Source organism: Aquila chrysaetos, chromosome 6, assembly GCF_900496995.4.
Source record: "Aquila chrysaetos chrysaetos chromosome 6, bAquChr1.4, whole genome shotgun sequence".
Lineage (NCBI taxonomy): Eukaryota > Metazoa > Chordata > Aves > Accipitriformes > Accipitridae > Aquila > Aquila chrysaetos.
This window is the reverse complement of record NC_044009.1, coordinates 36,133,938-36,143,096: the sequence shown is the minus strand read 5'-3', so window position 1 is coordinate 36,143,096 and position 9,159 is coordinate 36,133,938. Positions and strand designations below refer to the sequence as shown.

Sequence of the window (9,159 nt, the reverse complement as noted above, 5' to 3'; positions counted from 1 at the left end):
CAGAGTGTTTCAGAAGTGGCTCCCAAGAGACAGCTCGTTGTCCCTCAGGCTGCAGGCTGGTGCCACAGCTCCTGCCTTGCTGGGTTGTGATGCCAAGTCGCAGATCTGCTTGGACATTGTTCCTGGGTGGGCATGACTGTCCCTCCTGCCAGAGGAGAGGTGGGGCCCTGGAGCTACTGCATGCCTGCCTGTGGGGGCAGATGAGAGGCTTTGGCTGGTTACAGAACATCTTCCCAAGAGCTTGATGTTAACCCCAACGGGCATTTCTGCAGCCAGGCCAGCCCAGTGCAAGGTGCAGAAATCCCTGTTGGAGGCGACTACTCCTCTCCTTCCAGCAGGAGAGGCCCTGCGTGGCTGAAGGAGGGATTTGGCCAGCTGCTGGCAGTCTCACAGTGTTTTCCCTGTCACCGGGCTTCCTTCCCGCCAGGAACAAAAGTCCTGGATGGGTTGGTAGAGCCACAGGTGCCTGCAAAGCAATCGAGAAGTGAGCAGGGTTTGCACCTCCTTCCCAGTGCCTTGGAGCCAGGGGTCAGGGTATGCGTGCTGACCCACAGAACAAGCCAGCCAGAGCCTCTCTCCTCCCTAGTCCCTGTTTCAGAGTCCCAAAATGAGCTTCCCCAGAGCCAGCCTTGTGTTTATGTCCTTGCCTCGGGGGGCTGCGTCACCTTGGCAGAGCTGGGGGAGCTGGTTCCAGGCCAAACCCCAACCATTAGGTTGCTGCTCAGCCCTCGTCTTGGCTCTGCCCTGTGGGGCCAAGGATGAAGCTGAGAGCGCTCAGGGATACAAAGGGGCCCAGCCAATGCCACCTGGCTGAATTTCAGCCCGAACGGGCGCTGCTTTGATGCAACCCTAGACTTGCACAAATGTTTCTGCAAGTGAAGGGTTGCTCCTCTGGCCACAGGGGGGTGAGAGGGGTCTCTAGTGACTCGGGCAGCTGCCAGAGCAGGGTGCTGCTGTTGGCATCTCAAACCCCATGCCTGGCCATCCCAGAGGCTAACTGCTTGGATCCAGGCTTGTCTCACAAAGCTGGGGGTCAAAACTGGCCAGTAAGCAACTAGCAAATGCCTTGCAGCAGTTTGGGAGGATGGGGAAGTAGTGAGGAAGAGCCAGAGGGGACATGGGCCCCCACCACAATGCCACCACACAAGAGCACAGGCAACATCTCTCACTCTGCTTGCTTTTAATAGTGTTAATGCTACAGATGTCGCTGGTGCCCTTCTGCCCAGCATGAGTGCTTTTGCCCATTAAGCCCCACAACAGCCCTGTGAGGTAGGTGGGTGATGCAGGTGGACACCAAGCAAGGAGCCCCAGGGCAGGGTGCAGACTCCATTCCTCCCCTCCAACCCAGAGGTTTGTTTTGTTTAGCCCACATATGTTTCCAGTGCTCTTGCAAAATGTCCTCTGCTCCAGGCTGACAGCAGTGAGTCAAAAAGGTGAGGGACCTTCCTAAATCCCTACTCCCAGGAAAATAGCCTCCCCTCTAACACGTCTGGCATTTGATTGAAGTTACCCAAGTCCTCACTCACTCCAATTTCCATGGCTAAATTCCCATGCTCCAAACACTGGCCACAGCAGCTTTCCTGCTGAGAGTAAGTCTGGCTCGCTGGAGGAAGCCAAGGAGCTTCAGCTGCTGCAAGGGGCAGAGATCTTCGTGTTTCTGTCAGGACATGATCAAATGCCTTTCTTGGAGTACAGCAATTTCAAAAGTGAAGGCAGGAGGCAGCAGAACAAGCACCAACATCAGATAAAGTTTACACCTTTTCACCCAAGTGTGGACAGGCTGTTCACCCAGAAACTAGCTGGAGCAAGGACAGAGCAAGCACTGAAGAAAAATCTGGGCTTTCTTCAGGGAGCGAGTGCTCAGCCCTCATCCCCAGCAGGGCACAACATCTGGCGCTCATATCCCCAAGCCCAGGACAGGTAGTGTAGGTTCAGACCAAGGAGTTAAAAAAAAATAATGCTTTTACAGCATTAGGGTTGAAAACAGGCCAGTGTTGGAAATCTAAGCACAGAAGGTTCTTGGGCAGCGGGTTAAACTAACTCCTTCGGGACAAGGCCAGGCATGGAGAGAGCGGGGCAGGAGGTGAGAAGGACCCATTCAAGAGAACGCTTTCGTGCACCATTCACGTGCCAAAGCATCAGCCAGGCAGATACAGCGCAAATGCCCTTCCAGCCAGCACACAGCCTTTGGTTTCCCAGGGATCTCACCTGACAAGTCCATCGCAGCATGGACATTTTTGCACTCAGTGGGAGAAGAAAGACAATAACAACCCATGTGTGGCCAAAAGAGAGGTGGGGGGCACAAGGCACAAACAAGTGTGAAGGAGTCAGTACTGTCCAGGTAAGCCAGACAGCTTACACCGAGTCAGGCAAAGCAGGGCCTGGAGTGAGCAATACCAGGGATCAACACCTTCGCTCCAAACAGCAAAGAACAGGAGCGAGAGGTCAGAGAAAACAAAGGGAGCAGGCTCTGGAGAAGACCCAACAAATTTAATACCAGTGTCCCACTTCAGAAGCTTGGGATCACCCATCATGGCTGTGGAGTGGGACACATTAAATCTGTGAAGCAGCAGCAGAAGGAACGGCACCAAGTTAGTTTAAACAGCAAATCCTCATTTCTTTGAAGCAAGATCAGCTCAAAGATGAAAAGAGAGTAAGAAAGAGTATCCAAAGTATTGGGGCATGTTTTCACTCCGGGCTGTTGGAAGCTCCAAGAGACAACCTGGCCTGGCCTTTGAGAGGGATCCTGACAGATACAGGTCACAAAGCAGAGTGCTCTTCCCAGGTCTCCATCAGCTTCTGTCTGCACAAAAGCAGCTGAAGGACAGGGCAGGAGCTCCAGCTAAATTCAGGCTGCCTGGGGGAGCAGGAGCCAACCCGAAGGCTCAGCCACCAGACAGCCCTGACATGACAATGCATTGACTTAAGCTTAATTTAGCTCTCCTGGCTGGGACTGGGAAATGTCCTGTCGTACAAAAGACTTGCCTGGCTGAGCCCATCAGCTGAACAGCAGTCAGGGCTGCAGGAGAAGCAATGCTGTCTCCAAGGGACAGGGACAGCAGTTGAGAAGGCGCTCTGAGAAGGAATGGGAGACACAGCAAGCTGAGCTCCAGGCTGCTGCCCTGGCACAGCCTCATCACTTGGCACCACCACGGCTCCACGGGATGCTGGCATCCAGGGAAAGTCCTGCCATGACACTGGCTCTGCCGTTGCAACACGCTAGGCTCAGTCCATTTGCTCTGTAGGTGTGCACGTTTCCTGGCAGCTCACATACAGGGATGATGGCTGCAGGTCCCCAGTCACGCTTCCTCTGTCCCCTGGGTCCCGCGAGACCATGGCTTACATCATCTATCAGGAGTCAGCTTCTCCAACGCTGGTGACAGCCAGTCACTCACGCCAGGATGCTTCATTCCACACATACCCTGTCCCAAGCTGTGCCACATGCCAACTGCCTCCTCCCTCCCAAGGGGTATGGCGTCTGCTTGCTACTGCTCCACCAGAGCCTTCACTGTTCTCCCCAGAAACAGCCCTTCCCTACCCCAGCCCAGGCCCTCACCACTCCTGCTAGGAGCCACTCTCCTTCTCAAGGAGATGGGCTTCTTGTCGTCCACTGGGCCTGAACACTCCTCGCCCTCTTGGTGCTCTGGGGTAGGAACCACGCTCCTGGACTCTGGACCTCTCCCACCTTCCACAATCCCAGGGCCTGTGGTGGCCCTGCCAGCTGGGAGCTGCTCTGTGGTCGCTGCGGTTGAATGCCAGATTCTCCTTCTCCCTGCCCCGGGCCTCAGCCCCCTCCTCTGGGGTCCATCTCTCCACATCACTGCGCTCCTCTTTCAAGTCCACTGCGTCTGTTACAGGTGAGGGGTCTTCAGGGCACAGCTCCTTTCTTTCAGCCAAGGCAGCAGCCCTGCTTCTGCTGTGAGGCTTTGGAAACTCCTGGCTGTGCCTCCCACCAGGTCTTCGCTCTGGTCTCCGGCTGAAGCCCCTAGGCCCCCTGGAGCCATGGAGTGGATGACAGGCTTCCTCTGCCGGTTCCTGTGAGCCACTGCATGACTGCCTGCCCTGGCCTCTGGGGCCTGGCCTCTCCCCTCTGTGCCTCTCCCTCTTGCTCTGTTGCTCTCTGGGCACAGCAGGCCTCTCGGGCCGCCCGGGTTCTGCCCTGGCCACCGGTGCCCCAGCTGGCTCTGGAGCCAAGGCTTGGCTGGGCGGCTGGGGCACATCCACAGCACCTGCACTCACTGGCAGCTCAGAGGCAGCGGCTGCTTGGCCTGGATCGACAGCAGCTGGAGGCTGAAAGAAAGAAGCCACCAGTGAAGAAAGGGACAGGGGAGTCCCACAGCAGACAACAGCACTTGGTCCTGCAGTCCAGGGCCCCCCTCACCAGCTCTCTGCCCCTAGTGCCATACCGCCTGGAGGCTGATGAAGTAACGGTTCCTCTCTGCTTCAGGGTCAATGATGCCCCCTTTCTCTTGCTGTCTCTTGAAAATTAAGCGCAGTTCTTCCTGGTGCTGCAGCATCTTGGCGTCCGGCCTGTATGGCTCCTGAGCGGCAGAAAGTAAGGCGGGGTAAGGGCTCTCTCAACACCTAGCATAGATAGGCAGCTGGCAGTGCTAAGAGCTACTCCCCAAACCCTCCTTTGATCACACAGCACCCAGGCAACCTGCTTCCCTTTGCCATATTTGGCCAGGCCTACAGATGCATGCGAAATCCCTCAACAGAGGCAGAGCATGCCAGCGCAGACCCACTGTTCCTGCAGTGACTGCCTTGGGACATCCTGTTGTGGGGCAAGATGCAGAGCAGCTATGATCAGGTCACTCTCCTGAGCCCGATTATATCCCAGTGAGTACAGAGACATGCCCCATGGCAGAATCACCTCTCCCCCGGCACATCTGCTCAAGACTCATGGCTATACAACTAAACCTGCTCTTTGTGGACACATCAAAGAGTCAGGAGATGCCCTGCTAGGTTTTGTGAACTGCCCTTTGGATGGGCCATCTAGGAGGACCTCAGAGCGTGCATTCATTCTGCTATAACATCCCAGTTGAAGCTACCCAGTGAGCGGGTGCAGCTGGGCAGGTGAGCCCCCATCTCTTACCAGCGGGTGCTGCGGGGGGGGGTGCTGCCTTCAGAGCACAGAGATCATAGACCAGGGTCTCCCGGCAGACAGGGCACTGCACACCGACTTCCTGCAGGGAGGCAAGAGGTGATACCAAACCCTGGCCACAACACAGCTCACGCACTGCTGGATAACCCCAGCCTGGAAGTGGAACAGGGTGGCCTTCTTCACTCTTCTGCCAGGGCAGAGAAGCCCAGGGGGGTTCCAGCAGCATGAGGGCAGCCTGGTGTCTCAACGACTGCTACGGAAGGTTTCTCCACCACGAGGCTTACTGGGATTTGTGCTCCAGTGGCTGACCGCTGTACAAACCACCTCTGTCAGCACATATGGCTTCAGTCATCCTTAGGCTAGGATCTATTTTACTCCACACCAAAGTGGAGCATGTCATCTAGGCAGCACATCTTTGAAGGGGTTTTGCAGGAAGGAGCCTTTAACTTGTTTCATGCTCAACTGTGCTGTTTGCTCTGTGGCTGATAACTCTTCCAACACCTGCTCAAGCAGGTTTTATTGCCCCAGAACACAGGTGAAAATGTTTATCCTGCTCCAAACCCCTGCAGTTCAAGGACTAGGGAAGGAACTCTCTTTTCTAACTCCTGTAGTTCCAGAAGTCCAAAAATGCAACTCCCCTGCCCCCTTCCACAGCAGGCGCTGACCCAGAGATCCAATAAACCAACTGCTAAAGTACTAAAAACTTATAGGGTAATTTTGGTTGGAAAGGGCCCTTGGGGATCACTTGGTCTAATCCCTGCTTTGATTCTCAGTGTGGGCATGACACTGACCATGCTGCTGGGTCAGGCTAGCCCTTACTCCCATGTCCTGAAGGGGGTGACAGAGACATCATGAGGGCCTGCACAGGGGGCCTGGGGAAGAAGCCCAGGGCCCGGTACCTGTTTGGGGGATGGCGCCAGGTGCTGCTCTCTCTCCTCCTGCTGCATGAGGATCTCCTCCTCCATGTGCTGGGCATAGCGGGCCAGGCAGTGGGAGTGGAAGTAGTGGTAGCAGTGGGTCTTTGTGAAGGCTTCTCTCTCCTGTAGAGGAGAAAGGGCAGCTTCAAAGGGTTTCTGAGCACAGGGCTGTGTAGCCTCCCCAGCTGAGGTGGGTCTTCACTCCCATGTCAGTGCTGGCAGTGGGGAATTAGCGCTACTGCTGGCAGAGCCACACAACATCTTCTGCTGGGCTTCATCTCTACTTCCTCAGCTCTTACTGGGACACTGCTCCCTGTTCTGAGTGTGAGAAACACTCCTAATGTCAAGGTGCAAACTTTTTGTGACTGATTTCTCTGCGTATACTCCTGTGTAAGCAGCAATCTGCTCACCTGTTGTGTTCTCCTTCCTAGGCAGGCACTGCCTCTCCTTGCAACCTGGACAAGGCAAGCTCCCCTTTCCCTGCAGACCTCAACACCTGCACGGATGTGTTCCAGTCCCTCCTGACCACCTGTGTGCTGAACTCCAGGCGAGCTTTGACCAACACAGGGAAGTTGAGATGCACCAGCAACTATCCCCAGACCCTACCTACTCCTTTGGAGACAGTGGCAACACTCACTGCCCCTATGCCTTGTTTCTGTAGATGGTTATCTTCAGGCTGACGGGGAGAGTAGCCTATATCACCTTAGGAATGTTCATGCTCAGTAGGATTGCCTACAGACCAGGGGGGCAGGGGGCTGCTGAGGCACACCCTGGTCCCAGGCCAATATCCTAAGCTTTGAGCCCCAGGCTCCCCATTCTCTCACCTCACTTCCGAGCCAGCTCGCAGGGCCAGGAGACACATGCCTACCTGGAATCCATAAAGGCAGATCACGCACTGGCCGTGAGGAATGTTGTTGTCAGTGAGAATCTCCTTCCCCTTCTGCAGAAGCATCAAAGCAAACATTTTACTCACTGGCCTGCCCATGGGCTCAGGGGTCTCCCACCCCTTGGGCAGTCAGGGAGCAGTGTCTGTGGCTGGCCACCCCCAGTCTCCCCCAACTCTCACCTCAATCAGTTCGTAGAGCACCTCTGTCCCCAGCCTGGCTTCAGCAACACTTCTAAGGGTCTGGGAAATCCTACAGCAAAATGGCAAAAATGCTTAACACAAATTTAGCCACACCTTTTCACTATCCCACATACCTGTCACCCTGCCACGATGACAGGAGGAAGAAATAGAGCACTGGTGTCCTAGTTTCAGCTCGGATAGAGTTAATTGTCTTCCTAGTAGCTGGTACGGTGCTATGTTTTGAGTTCAGTATGTGAAGAATGTTGATAACACTGATGTTTTCAGTTGCTGCTAAGTAGTGTTTAGACTAATGTCAAGGATTTTTTCAGCTTCTCATGCCCAGCCAGCAAGAAAGCTGGAGGGGCACAAGAAGTTGGCACAGGACACAGCCAGGGCACCTGACCCAAACTGGCCAACAGGGTATTCCATACCATATGACGTCCCATCTAGTATAGGAACTGGGAAGTGGGGGCGGGGAATCGCCGCTGGGAGACTAGCGGGGTGCCGGTCGGCGGGTGGTGAGCAATTGCACTGCACATCATTTGTACATTCCAATCCTTTCATTATTGCTGTTGTCATTTTATTAGTGTTATCATTATCATTATTAGTTTCTTCTTTTCTGTTCTATTAAACTGTTCTTATCTCAACCTGTGGGTTTTGCTTCTTTTTTCCCCGATTTTCTCCCCCATCCCACTGGGTGGGGGGGGGAGAGAGTGAGTGGCTGCGTGGTGCTTAGTTGCTGGCTGGGGTTAAACCATGACAACTGGCCTTCAGGCTTTGCCTGCAGCATGGGATGGGCACATGTGCACACACATATTCACGTGCTCTCCTGGCTCCCCAAAAGCCGGTGCACAGGAAACCTTTGTCTTCAGAGGACATGCAAGAGCAGGTTTGCTGACTGCCTCAGCTCAAGCTCACCCAGCACCCTTTGGTCTTGGGAATCTCAGGCTTTGTTTATCTGATGGCAGCCCCTGACCAGGTCTGGTAGGAGCCGCGTTACTCCCGTGCTGCTGGCAGGTACCAGGGTCTCCCTGCACACACTCCGCTGCAGCAAGGACAGGAGCACAAAGGCAACAATGGGCTGCCCAAGGACTCAGTTCAGTTCCACCTCTGTCAAAGCAGGACCAACAACCTCAAAAGCCCAGGGGATTTAGATTACATTTCAGGGGGACCACAGGGCAACAACCATAGGGGGGACCCCCAGTGTCAAACTCAGCACCAGTGGCTCCCATGAGATTTAAATCAAGGTGATTTAGGGACCTGTATCCATCTGTTAACCGGACATGGGGAGCCATATGAATTTGAGAGAAGGCTTTTCCACCAGTTCTGCCTCCCAGATCTTCGGAGGAAAGGATCACCCTCTCCCCACCCTCCCGGCACTCACTTTTGAATTTGCTCATCTGACAGCCCCCGCGGGTTCCTGATCGAGATTTCCGGAGCTTTGTTGGGATACTAGGAAAAAAAAAAAAAGAAAAAGACCCAAAGCGCAACAAGGAAAGCATAGGGACTCGGGGCAGGGAGGAAAGGGGGTGCGGGGGTCCGACAACCTACCTGGGGGGGGCACGGAGAGCACCAGGGTGAAGCGGACATACTGGGAGTCCTGGTCCTGGGCCGTGGCGGGGTGCAGGGTGATGCTGATCTCCCAGGGCTCCCACCTGCGGGGCAGGCCAAGGTGAGGGGCGGCGGCGCCGGGCCGGGCCGGGCCCCGGGGCAGAAGGGGGGAGGATGTGGGCCCCGGTACGTACCTGCCGCGGCCCCGCGCCACCCGCAGCTCCTCCAGGTAGATGGACTCCAGCACCTCCACCTCGGGCGGCAGGGCCCTGCGGGGACCGGGCGGGGGTCAGGCGGGGACCGGGCGGGGGTCAGGCGGCGGCGCCACCGACACCCCCCCCCCCGCTGGGCTAGGGGTGCGGGGTACCGGCGGTGCGAGGCATCAGGACCAGGGAAAGGGTGGGGGGAGCGCGTTTACCAGTCCGCCGCCTCCGCCTCCTCACCGGCAGCCGCCATCTTCCCTCACGCCCCGGAACCGGAAGCGGAACCTCAGCGAGGGCGCACGGGAGGGGAGGGTGTTG

At 55.9% G+C, this 9,159-nt stretch overlaps 1 protein-coding gene across 1 annotated transcript; it reads right to left on the bottom strand.

Moving 5' to 3' along the window:
• Window positions 1-1,165: 1,165 nt before the first annotated feature.
• On the bottom strand, window positions 1,166-9,151 carry RNF25 (ring finger protein 25). Its single transcript, XM_030017203.2, is given in 11 exon segments — window positions 1,166-4,290; window positions 4,407-4,541; window positions 5,096-5,116; window positions 5,118-5,186; window positions 6,004-6,144; window positions 6,890-6,961; window positions 7,088-7,157; window positions 8,472-8,541; window positions 8,642-8,742; window positions 8,833-8,907; window positions 9,057-9,151. Coding segments are annotated over 11 exon segments (1,518 nt in total). The 5' UTR covers window positions 9,095-9,151; the 3' UTR covers window positions 1,166-3,564.
• Between the last annotated feature and the right edge of the window lie 8 nt (window positions 9,152-9,159).